General features: G+C 38.9%; 1 protein-coding gene across 1 annotated transcript; it reads left to right on the top strand.

Moving 5' to 3' along the window:
• The first annotated feature begins 1,129 nt into the window (after positions 1–1,129).
• mpeg1.1 (macrophage expressed 1, tandem duplicate 1) lies at positions 1,130–4,933 on the top strand. The gene is made up of 2 exons (XM_060931906.1): positions 1,130–1,607; positions 2,672–4,933. Exons 1-2 carry the CDS (start codon positions 1,158–1,160, stop codon positions 4,379–4,381), a joined length of 2,160 nt encoding a protein of 719 aa, XP_060787889.1. The 5' UTR covers positions 1,130–1,157; the 3' UTR covers positions 4,382–4,933.
• Positions 4,934–13,781: the final 8,848 nt, after the last annotated feature.

The raw sequence follows: 13,781 nt of genomic DNA, 5'->3' as shown, positions 1-13,781 counted from the left end.
CTTAACTAAAAGGGAGCACCAGAAGGTAACACAGTCATGAGGGAGTCCCAGGACATAAAGCAGTCAGCCACTCCATTGTCAACAAACCCGGGTGAGTGAGCGAGTGAGTGGGGGGGCGACAGCGTCCATCCCAGTTTACCAAAACACTCTATGCCTGAGGACCCTCCAGATCTGCTCCTTTACCTAATAAAAAATATTAACAAAAGGCTTGACAAAACAGATATGTTTTCAGCCTAGACTTAAACACCAAGACTGTGTCTGAGTCCTGAACACTACTTGGAAGGCTGTTCCATAACTGTGGGGCTTTGTAAAAAAAGGCTCTGCCCCCTGATGTAGCCTTCAGTAAACAAGGTACCAGCAGATAGCCTAATCTAATTCATTGGAGGATTGTCTCTTGCCCCGCTTAACAACATGTGTTTTGCTGACTAAGAGCTAAATCTAAACCCAAAAACTTACTCAAAATTATTACAAGTCCATTTGATATCACATATAACTGTTTTTCTTTGTATTTTACTCATAAAGCCACAAAGTAAAGCTACAGGTGAGGCTCATCAGTGAAAAGAAGCTGACAAGAACCCCAAATCCATCAAACATCTTTAAACATGATTAGTAGGTATTTATAATAAAGATTAAATGTTGTTATAACTTGTGCGAAAGGACTTTAGAGTTGTGCGAAAATAATTTTGTGCTAAATGACCGTAAACCCCCAGAGAGATAAGAATCAGACATATCTTAACAAGTCTTCCTAGAACTGGCTGTACATTGCTTTGCAAGATTTTGTCCATGAGGATTTCAGTTTTGTTTTTAATATTAAGATTCCCTTATTCTACAAAACAGTATGTTGATTACATATTGTATGAAACTTTGTTGGAACAATGCTCCAAAACATTGTTCCAAACATGCACATTTAAATATATATATATATATATATATATATATATATATATATATATATATATATATATATATATATATATATATATAAAAAGAGGACATGGTTAAAGATCTTATGACTTTTTTTTGGTTTGTTTTTGGAAGTGAAACTAAAGTTCTTGTTTGAAAGTCTCCAGATGAAAGCTAAGACCCGCCTATCACGTGAGAACAAGAGTATATAATGCTGACATAACTATGACTCACAGTAGTGTCTCCTGATAATCATGGACTCAAAATGCCTCTCTCTGTTGGCTATCTTTGCATTTATCAGTACTGCTGATTTTCATCCAGTTATTCGTTCAAGCAATGGGCTTCGTGATTGTCGCAAAAACCTTAGTACACCAGCACTCGAGGTTCTCCCTGGTGGAGGCTGGGACAACCTACGCAACGTGGATATGGGTCGAGTGATGAACATAAGCTATTCACAATGCCAGACCACAGAGGATGGCATCTACCTCATTCCAGATGAGACATTTGTCATTCCACAGAAGGTGAGCTCAGTAGAGATGAACTCTGAGATCATCAGCTCATGGCTTGAACAGAAAAGCTCCACTTCACGATCAATCAATGTTGAGGCTTCCTTTGGAACATTGGTGAATGGCAAATTCTCTACTGAGAGCAAACGCATGAAAACCCATCAAGTGAAGGATAATTCAGTCACAGCTCGTGTACAGGTAAGGTACAACAAGGTATATATATATATATATATATATATATATATATATATATATATATATATATATATATATATATATATATATATTTTTTTTTTTTTTTTTTTTAAAGAATTTTAATTTTGAACCAGTTCTCCATTTTGACAACACACATCAAGTCAGTGGGAAAACACTGGGAGTGATGTCATCGGAGTGAAATATGAGGAAATATGTCATTCAGAGCCACAATGAATTTTGTAAGAGAAATACAAGTTTTTCAGTATGAGAAGATAAACTTCATATCTTCAACCCAGTGTGTGATGTTCTTTTTATTATATGGACACATTTGCAAACAAAAACTACCCAAACTTATCAAAACAATTTATGAATTTCCTCACAAGTGAGGATATTGAAAAATGTCATGGTTGTAGTTAGTTGACAATGTCCCAGATGTAGTTTGTATGAAAAACGAGTGGCACATTTCCCAGTAAAACGTGTGTGTGTGTGTGTGTGTGTGTGTGTATATAATATATATCACATAAAAAGTGTTAGCGCTGTCGCCTCACAGCAAGAAGGTCCGGGTTCGAGCCCCGTGGCCGGCGAGGGCCTTTCTGTGCGGAGTTTGCATGTTCTCCCTGTGTCTGCGTGGGTTTCCTCCGGGTGCTCCGGTTTCCCCCACAGTCCAAAGACATGCAGGTTAGGTTAACTGGTGACTCTAAATTTACCGTAGGTGTGAATGTGAGTGTGAATGGTTGTCTGTGTCTGTGTGTCAGCCCTGTGATGACCTGGCGACTTGTCCAGGGTGTACCCCGCCTTTCGCCCGTAGTCAGCTGGGATAGGCTCCAGCTTGCCTGCGACCCTGTAGAACAGGATAAAGCGGCTAGAGATAATGAGATGAGATGAGATAAAAAGTGTGTGAACCAGAATGTTTTGGACAAAAGTTCTTTGTCAGCAGTGTGAGCAGAGTGCTACTGAAGCTTAATCACAACACTGCAGAGAAAGATGAAACACTTACCTTAAAGCCAACAAATGCAGCAATTCCAGATATTTCAATTCCATATTCCTTCTTCTTTTTCCTTTTGCAGGTGCGTAACCATCTGTACACAGTAAAGGCATATCCTGATTTCACTCTGGATGTACGTTTTGCCCGACAGGCAGAGGAAATTGCAGATGCCATTGAGAACAACCAAACTCGCCAGGCAGCCTATCTGTCTGAAAAGATGGTGCTTGATTATGGTACACATGTCATCATAAGTGTGGATGCTGGTGCTACTTTGGTGGAAGAGGACTATTTAAAATCATCTTATGTTTCTGATGCACAATCCTCTCAGTCCTCTGTCACAGCATCAGCTGGTGTCAACTTTTTTAACAAAGTTACATTTGGTATTGGCAGTAAGAGTTCACAAGAAACATCTGAAAATACGGCCTACCTGACCAATATTACATACTCCATAACTTTGAGTCATGGTGGCGCTTTGTTTTATCCTGGCATTACTTTACAAAAATGGCAAGAGAGCACTGTAAACAATTTAATTGCTATTGACCGTAGTGGATTACCACTTCATTTTTTTCTCAACCCATCAACATTTCCAGACCTCCCACTTCCAACTGTAAATAAATTAGCTCTGTCTGTGCGTAAGGCCATAGAGCGTTATTATGAAATTAACACCTATCCTGGGTGTGTTAAACCAGACTCTAAAAATTTCAACTTCCAAGCAAATGTGGATGATGCATCATGTGAAGGTCCAAGCACCAACCTTAGTTTTGGTGGTGTTTACCAACAGTGTACCCCACTGACTTCAGATGGAAACATAATCTGCCAGGAACTTGCTGTGAAAAATCCAGCCACTGGCTCATACACCTGTCAACAGCCATACACTGCAACACTATTGCACTCTGAAGTGCAGGAAAGACCATATAATAATTATGAGTGTCACCGGCAATGTCATTCATGCTGGCTTATTCTCCATTGTTGTAAAGATGTATGTGGAAATGTGTATCGTGTTCGACGTGCACAAGTCAAAACTTATTGGTGTTCCACTAATGAGAAAGCTCCAGAATTCTCTGGATATCTCTTTGGTGGTCTATTTGGCCCATTATTACAAAATCCATTAACCAAATCCAAATCCTGTCCTCCCAATTTCTTTGCCCTAAATTTTTTATCTAGTGGCATTATGATCTGTCTAAGCAATGACTATGAGACAGCTACAAGATTCTCTGTACCCTTTGGAGGTTTCTTTAGCTGCAAGTCTACCAATTTGCTTGCAGGGAACCAATCACGCTGCCCACCACAGTTTAGCCAACATCTTGTTGCCATAAGCGATGGATGTCAGGTACTGTACTGTGTTCAGTCAGGTATTTTCACTGGAGGTGAATTACTTCCCATCCACCTCCCACCTTTCACAAGACCTCCAGTGATCAGTATGATAGCCACAAACACGGTAGCTGTGATGACTGAAGGAGACCGGGCCTGGGTGAGAGTCAAAGACACAATGACATGGAAGGTGGCTAAGCCTGAGGACATTGCAAAAATGTCTCAAATATTTGAGGACGATTCCTCTCAGTCACAAAATAAAATGGTTGGCATTGTTTTTGGTGCTCTAGCCTTGATTGCTCTTGTTGTGGCAGTAGCAGTGTTAGTGGTGAGAAAGAGGAAGAAGATTCTTCTTCTCAGAAGAAGTCGAGGCTACGAAGAGATTCAAAGTGAAAGCCTGTGTGAGACGACTGTAGAAAGCCAGACAGAGCAACAGCCTGACAGTCTGACTGAGGATCATAATCAGCGTCTCCTGGCATAGTGGGCAGCCATGGCCGAAGCAGCCTTGGGCCCAAATTATTGCTGGTTTGATTCCCTAGACTGGCAGGAAAAATCCATGGCTGAAGTACCCTTGAGCAAGAGACCTAACCCCCAACTGCTCCCCAGGCTTTGTGTGTGTGTGCACGCGCACGCTTGTTTTGGATAAGAGTGTCTGCTAAATGCCTGTAATGTAATGTTATAGTGCTCCTGTGCAATAAATACTTGAAAATGATTTACATCAGCGATACACCATTATCTAATAACTATAACTTTTAACTGCTTTAAGCTATTAATATTCTATATTAAGCAGAATATATTGATTGTTGTTGTCCTTTTACCTATAATACATTTATACATAAAATCGCATGAAATCACAACACTGAAGTCTTGTAATAATTTATTTCAATGTTATGCTTAATCTGTAATCCAATGTGATTTGATCTGATTTACAGTGGCTGTGTACCTTTATCATCTAGAGAATTTTATGATGCACCTGAAAATTAAGAACCTTTTGAAAATGGTTTGATTTTATTAAAGATTTCTGTAAGAAAAAGAGTATGTATTTTCATTATATGTGTGTGTACACACACACACACACACACACACACACACACACACACACTGTATATGTCTACACACACACACACACACACACACACACACACACATTATATATATATATATATATATATATATATATATATATATATATATATATATATATATATATATATATATATATATATATGTGTGTGTGTGTGTGTGTGTGTGTGTGTGTGTGTGTGTTTACACCCAGACAGACACTTAACCCATAAAAATCAGTCTAGAATGAGGAAGTTGGAAAGTACCTAAGGCAGTACCAGTTTCCAAGGCTCTGTAAGTCAATATTTACTGTTGAACACACAAATGCACGTGATTAGTAATTAAATGGATCTAGTTTTGTTTCACTTGGATTTCAGATCTGAATTAGCCATTCAGATCATCATTCAGATAATTTTTATTTTGTACATTAATAAAATACAGAATTTGTAATTAACACAAATTCGTTGAGGGGACAGTGGAGAGGGCGAATGAGCTGAATGACTTTTTCAATCGGTTCAACTAGCCCACGTCCCCCCCACCCTCTCCCTCACTGCAGCCATCTCTCCTTCTTCCCTCAACACACCTCCCCCCAGTCATCACAGTAGCCCCCTCCTCCCCCACCTCAACACAGACTCCTCCATGCATTACTGCAGACCAGGTCAGAGGTCAACTGAGGAAGCTTCACCCCAGGAAAGCAGCAGGCCCAGACAAGGTGTGTCCACAACTACTGAAGACCTGCGCTGCTGAATTGGGTGAACCACTCCAACGCATCTTCAACCTCAGCCTGCAGCTGGGGAGAGTGCCAACCCTCTGGAAGACATCATGTATCATTCCAGTTCCCAAAAAGAATCGGCCCAGCGAGCTGAACAACTTCCGACCGGTGGCACTCACTTCACATTTGATGAAGACGTTGGAGCGGCTCTTCCTCAGCCTCCTCAGACCCCAGCTACAACGTGCCCAGGACTGTCTGCAGTTTGCATACCGGGCAGGTGTCGGTGTGGAAGACGCCATCCTCTACCTGCTACACTGAGCCCACTCGCATCTGGTTAAGGGAAATGGCACAGTGAGGATCCTCTTCTTGGACTTCTTGAGTGCCTTCAACACCATCCAGCCCCTATTGCTTCAGGACAAACTGAACAGGATGCGAGTGGACCCCTGCCTGGTCACCTGGATCTCCAGCTACCTCACTGACAGGCTGCAGTACGTCAGGCTGAAGGACATCATGGCTGACACTATGATTAGCAGCACTGGAGCACCCCAGGGCATGGTGCTGGCCCCTCTTCTCTTCACCCTGTACACCACAGACTTCTGCTACAACTCGGAGTTGTGTCACATTCAGAAGTTAGCCGATGACACAGCCATCATTGGGTGTATCAGTGACGACAGAAAGGAGGAGTATAGGAGCCTGGTGAGGGACTTTGCTGTGTGGTGCAACAGGAACCATCTGCAGCTCAACACCTTGAAGACCAAGGAGCTGGTCATTGACTTTGGGAGGTGCAGACCAAGGTCACAACCAGTTCTGATCGAGGGAGTCGAGGTGGAGGCTGTGGATTCCCACAAGTACCTCGGGCTGTGGCTGGACAGCAAGCTGGACTGGACTTGCAACACCAAACACTTATACAGGAAGGGACAGAGCAGGCTATACTTCCTTAGGAGGCTGTGGCCCTTTAACATCTGCAGGAAACTCCTGTAGATGTTCTATCAGTCTGTGGTCACCAGTGTCCTGTTTTACACCATGGTGTGCTGGGGGGGCAGCACATCCAAGAAGGACACATCCAGGCTGGACAAACTGATCAGGCAGGCCAGCTCTGTGGTCGGCATGAAGCTGGACTCTATGGTGATGGTGGCAGAGAAGAGGTCTATGGACAAACTATTGAACATCATGGACGATGCCAGTCACCCTCTGCACACCGTCATCAGCAACCAGAGGAGCCTGTTCAGTGACAGAATGCTCCTTCCCAAGTGCAGGACGAACAGACTCAAAAACTCCTTTGTCCCTCACGCCATCAGACTGTACAACTCCTCTCTGGGGGGGGGGGGGGAACAGGAGGACCGAGGATGGGAAGGAGCAGTAGCCTAGCCTAAAAATAAGCAATACCGGACAATGTGCAATATAATGTGCAATATCTCTCCTGCCGCCCCCCCCTTTTTCTCCTTCCCCCTCCTCCTCCTCCCCCCCTTCCCCATATCTTATTCTTTTTATATTTGGGTCATTCCGTGCCAACTCACCTAAGGGTCCCCACATCACCGTCTCAGATTTTGCTCAAAAAATTCTATAATCAAGAATCATATGTTTGTACCACACATGCAAAATATTAGCTCCCAATTCATTGTAGTTTTGGAACTACTGGCCTTTGAAATTTTGATGTCAAAATACCACATGACGAAATGGCTCTTTCCCCAACTTCAGAGACCCATAACTTTTTATTGCAGCTATCTAGACAGTTGTGTTTGCAGATTCTTACTGAATGATACCCACTCTTTTCAAATCTGTTGTCAGAAAGCCTCTGAAGGACATACGTTTTGCATAATGGGAAGCCAAAAATGACGTTTTGGCCAAAATCACATAAAATTCATTAAAACTCTAGGGGGCATAGTAGAAATATGAAGCTAGTTAGATTTTTTTCCTCACTACATAGTATTTGTAGGGTTGTTATCTGTTCACAGAAACATATTTTGCCATGAAATTTCAATTCCTGAATTTACAAAAAAAATTTTAACATCTTACGTCCTTTCCGAGGGGGCTAAAATAGGGCATTTTCGCCATCTTATTTGGTCATGTGGCTAGGGGTTTAGGATCTTCAAATTTTTTGTGAAGATGCTCTCATATAAGATGTAACTACTCCCTGATTTTTTTTAACAAACGCCCCTTGCTTCATATTTTAATAATTTTTTTTGTACATGGACAGTTTCATCATTTTTCACTTTTTTCCACATTCAGAACTCTGTAACTCTAAATTGGAAGATTCCTACTAGCAGCTATTTCAGATTTACATACACTGACACACAAATTTTCATATTTTAGTAGTTGTATGCCCAAGAAATTCATATTTTTCTTTCTATTGGGACCTAAAAACAGCTATTTGGCCAAAAATGACAAAAACGCTGGGCAGCTTTTAATAAACAAGGGAATAATAAAGGGGTGTTTTGCACACAAATTAAGGCTTATAAGAACCTAATCTAGGCATACACATTTCCTGAACAACTTTTTCTGTATTGTATATTATTTTTTGCAATTAGAAAATTTTAGGTATAATTGCAATTTTTGTTGAATATCCTTGGAAAATATAGAAAAATAACAACAAAATTCTGGAGTAGTATTTTTTATATACTTCAAGGTTGTGTAAGCACAAAACATTTAGCAATGAGGTTTTATTTACATATTAACACATTCAATGATCCATGATCATGATGTTGAAAAACATCACAAGATTTGTACATAATTTAAAGTCAAATATGGGCATCCGTGATAATGGGTAATTCATTCACAGGCAGTACAGTTTCATGTGATGTGCTAAGACACTCATAAACTGTCATCTAGTAGTACATAAGTTAAAACTTAAGTCTTTCACAAGTTTGAAGTCATCCTCTGTTAGTTGGTAATGGCGTCCCCCACTTTTTATGTTTGGGGCCTCTACCACACAAAGGACATGAAGCAAAGGCACCCAACATTCATCTTTCCTGCTTTGTGGTGGCCATGAGAATGTGTTGCCTCGTCCTTGTCTCATGAAATTGACATACACATCATTTTCTTCTTCATTTCTGGTGACAATATTTCCAATGTACCATTTTCTGTCATAAACACAGGCAATATATTTGCCTGGCTGGTACATATTTGGTGCAGATTGGGACATTTGGCTTGGGGCCTGTAACTGGGACTGTAAAACTGGTGTGGTTTCAGGTCCTATGTCCACTACCGATGATGGTACCACATCAGAAGAAACCCTTCTCATCTCCAGCTGAGTGGGTGCAATTGGGCAGAAGCTGTGATGAGATCTTGTTCCAGGATAGAAAAAGTCACCACATCTTTAATTTATGAGGAAAATAGCCCATTCCCTCCAGAACTTGAAAAATATCAAGTCAACATTTTTGTCATTTTTGGCCAAATAGCTGTTTTTAGGTCCCAATAGAAAGAAAAATATGAATTTCTTGGGCAGACTACTACTAAAATATGAAAATTTGTATGTCAGTGTATGTAAATCTGAAATAGCTGCTAGTAGGAATTTTCCAATGTAGAGTTACAGAGTTCTGAATGTGGAAAAAAGTGAAAAATGATGAAACTGTCCATGTACAAAAAAAATTATTAAAATATGAAGCAAGGGGCGTTTGTTAAAAAAAAATCAGGGAGTAGTTACATCTTATATGAGAGCATCTTCACAAAAAACTAGAAGATCCTAAACCCCTAGCCACATTAACAAATAAGATGGCAAAAATGCCCTATTTTAGCCCCCTCGGAAAGGACGTAAGATGTTAAAAAAAATTTTAAAAATTCAGGAATATAATTTTCATCGCAAAATATGTTTCTGTGAACAGATAACAACCCTACAATTACTATGTAATGAGGAAAAAAATCTAACTAGTTTCATATTTCTACTAGGCCCCTTTGAGTTTTAATGAATTTTAAGCGATTTTGGCCAAAATGCCATTTTTGGCTTCCTATTATGCAAAAAGTATGTCCTTCAGAGGCTTTCTGGCAACAGATTTGAAAAGAGTGGGTATCATTCAGTAAGAATCTGCACACACAACTTTCTAGATAGCTGCAATAAAAAGTTATGGGTCTCTGAAGTTGGGGAAAGAGCCAATTTCGACATGTGGTGTTTTGACATCAATATTTCAAAGGCCTGTAGTTCCAAAACTACAACATAATTGGGGGCTAATATTTTGCATGTGTGGTACAAACATATGATTCTTGATTAGAGAATTTTTTGAGTAAAATCTGAGACGGTGATGTGGGGGAGTTCCTGAAATTTAGGTGAGTTGGCACGGAATGACCCATTTGTATATGTAAATAATTTATTTTAATTTATCTAGAAGTTTTCTCTATTTATTTTCTCTGTTTATCTGTAATAATGCTGCTGGAATCTTAATTTCCCTGAAGGAACCCACCCAAAGGGATCAATAAAGTTTTATCTCATCTAATCTAATCAAAATATTTTAAATATATTTAAAATATTTTTAAATAAGTATATTGAAGAGGAAGTATGTTAATGGAGGATGATGAGGGATAAATAGAATAGGGTTGATTGTTATATTAGAACTAACTTAGTATATGGTATATATTTATTTATGGGGATAGATATCTTCATATTTACAGGGATAGGTATGTAGTAGATATTTATTTTTGTAATTATATATTTATATAGATATTTATGAAGTGTATGTGTATGTGTGTATGTATGTATATGTGCATGTGTATGTGTGTATATGCATGTATGTGTGTGTGTATATATATATATATATATATATATATATATATATATATATATATATATATATGTGTGTGTGCATATATATAATATGTGTGTGTGTATGTATATATATATATATATATATATATATATATGGATATGGTATGTAGTATATATTTATTTTTGTAATTATATATTTATATGGATAATCATGAAGTGTATATATGGTATATATTTTTATAGGTGTATTAATGTAGTTTGGATTTCGGGGTAGTTAAAAAGGGGCGGGAAATTAAAAAAAAGTATTGTACTTCTTCCCACTCCTTTTTCGAACAATGTGCGGTGTATTGTAATGTCTTAGCTTTTTATGTTATTTTATTTATTCTTTTTTTGTCACTTTTTTCATTTTCTTTCTTTTGTATGTACAAATGGTTACATACATTTTTATACATGTTCGAAATAAATAAATAAATTCATTCATTCATTCATTCATTCATTCATTCACTCATAAATAAATTCATTCATTCATTCATTCATTCATTCAAAACAAAAACTTGTCTCCTTGCCCAGGACATAGTGGGGTATGAGTACCTTTTATAATGGTAAGTGGGAAAGCAAAGGCAATGCAAGAGTAATAAAAATGTAGTAAAGTTTAGTGAGTGACAGAAGACCAACAGTTAGTTAACCTTACATATTCTGTAATGTTCTCATCCTTCAAATAAGCTATGGAAAAGGAAGTACATTTTTCATTAGTTCCCTAATTTTACCTTAACATGCTCTTTACAACTCATGACAAGCTCACTAAAGATATAATGAAGTAACATTACGACATTTATCAATAACTAGCACTAGCAATCTCTAATACAACTCATTTTAATAATATCTTATCTTTGATAGGAAAACACACTGTCATAGAGTTCTACATTTATGGGTTTCATTAACCATTAACTGTTCTATATTTAACCTTCAACCTTAAAACAAGACAGCATACAAGATACAGTGTCTTGCAAAAGTATTCATCCCCCTTGTTGTTTGTCCTGTTTTATCGCATTGCAAACTGGAATTAAAATGGATTTTTGGGGGGTTTAGCACCATTTGATTTACACAACATGCCTCTCACTTTAAGGGTGCAATTTTTTTTTTAAATATATATATTTTTTTTATTGTGACACAAACAATAATTAAGATGAAAACACATAAATCTGGAGTGTGCATAGGTATTCATACACCCCCATGAATAAATAAATAAAAATAAAACCATACAAAAAAAAATTCAATACTTTGTAGAGCCACCTCTTGCTGCAATTATAGCTGCAAGTCTCTTGAGGCATGTCTCTATTAGCTTAGCACATCTAGTCACTGGGATTTTTGCCCATTCCTCAAAGTAAAGCTGCTCCAACTCCTTCGAGTTAGATGGATTGTGTTGGTGTACAGCAATCTTCAGGTCATGTCACAGATTCTCAGTTGGACTGAAGTCTGGGCTTTGATTAGGTCATTCCAACACATTTAAATGTTTCCCTTTAAACCACTCCAGTGTAGCTTTAGCAGTATTTTTAGGGTCATTGTCCTGTTGGAATACAAACCTTCGTCCCAGTCTCAAACCTCTGGCCGACTCAAACATGTTTTCCTCTAGAATTGCCCTGTATTTCATGCCATCCATCTTTCCTTCATTCCTGACCAGCTTTCCTGTCCCTGCAGATGAAAAATATCCTCACCACCATGCTTCACTGTAGGAGTCATGTTCTCAAGGTCATGGGAAGTGTTGGGTTTGTGTCACACATGGCATTTCCCATGATGGCCAAAAAGATAAATTTTAGTCTCATTTGACCAGAGAATCTTCTTTCATGTGTTTAGGGAGTCTGCCACATGCTGTTGGGCAAACTCCAAACATGTTTTCTAATTTTTTCTTTAAGCAATGTTTTTTTTTTTCTGGCCACTCTTCCATAAAGTCCCGCTCTGTGGAGTGTATGGCTTAAAGTGGTCCTATGGACAGATACTCCCATCTCCACTGTGGATCTTTGCAGCTTCTTCAGTGTTATCTTTGGTGTCTTTGTTGCATCTCTGATTAATACCCTTCTTGCCTGGTCTGTGAGTTTTGGTGGGCGGCCTTCTCATGTCAGGTTTGTAGTGGTGCCATATTCTTTCCATTTTGCTATAATGGATTTAATGGTGCTCTGTGGGATATTCAAAGTTTGGGATATTTTTTATAACCCAACCCTGATCTATACTTCTTCACAGCTTTGTCTCTAACCTGTTTGGAGGCTCCTTGGTTTTCATGTTGCTTGCTTAGTAGTGTAGCAGAGTCAGGGTCCTTCCAGAACAGGTTGATTTATACAGACATCATGTGACAGATCATGTGACACTTTGATTGCACACAGGTGGATCTTAACTAATTATGTGACTTATGAAGTAAATTGGTACTTCATAAGCTCTTATTTAGGGGTTTCATACAAAAGGAGGTGAATACCTATGCACACTCCAGATTTCTGGGGGGGGTTCATCTTAATTATTGTGTGTCACAAAAAAAAAACCCCACCTTTAAAGTGGTAGGCATGTTGTGCAAATCAAATGGTGCTAAACCCCCCCCCCACACACACACACACAAATAAATAAATAAATAAATAAATAAATAAATAATCCATTTTAGGGGCGGTACGGTGGTGTAGTGGTTAGCGCTGTCGCCTCAGCAAGAAGGTCCTGGGTTCGAGCCCTGGGGCCACCGAGGGCCTTTCTGTGTGGAGTTTGCATGTTCTCCCCGTGTCCGCATGGGTTTCCTCCGGGTGCTCCGGTTTCCCCCACAGTCCAAAGACATGCAGGTTAGGTTAACTGGTGACTCTAAATTGACCGTAGGTGTGAATGTGAGTGTGAATGGTTGTCTGTGTCTATGTGTCAGCCCTGTGATGACCTGGCGACTTGTCCAGGGTGTACCCCGCCTTTCGCCCGTAGTCAGCTGGGATAGGCTCCAGCCTGCCTGCGACCCTGTAGAAGGATAAAGCGGCTAGAGATAATGAGATAATGATAATCCATTTTAATTACAGCTTGTAATGCAACAAAACAGGATGAACACCAAGGGGATACTGTATCAAAAGCCAAACTGGTCTTGACATTGTTTAACTCATTTTTTAATAAATGAGAATTATGGTTTATTTGACAACTCAAACCTGTCACTGTTATGTAAAATAACATTGTCAGAGTGGAACAGCCATATTTTACAGAATAGAGATTATTTCTCCAGTCATTTAAAAGCAATAAACTAAAAAAACCCTCTAAAATTCATGTCTAAATTTTATGTCTAAGTCCCACTGCATGAAAATGTATGTTGTACAGAAATGTTATGGTACAGAAATAATGCAAGTAATAGTGTTGACTAAGTTACTTTATAAAAAACATTATATTTTACATCAAGTCCAA

Source organism: Neoarius graeffei, chromosome 10 (assembly GCF_027579695.1).
Source record: "Neoarius graeffei isolate fNeoGra1 chromosome 10, fNeoGra1.pri, whole genome shotgun sequence".
Lineage (NCBI taxonomy): Eukaryota > Metazoa > Chordata > Actinopteri > Siluriformes > Ariidae > Neoarius > Neoarius graeffei.
The sequence above is the reverse complement of the archived record's forward strand: the minus strand, read 5'-3'. Positions and strand labels throughout refer to the sequence as shown.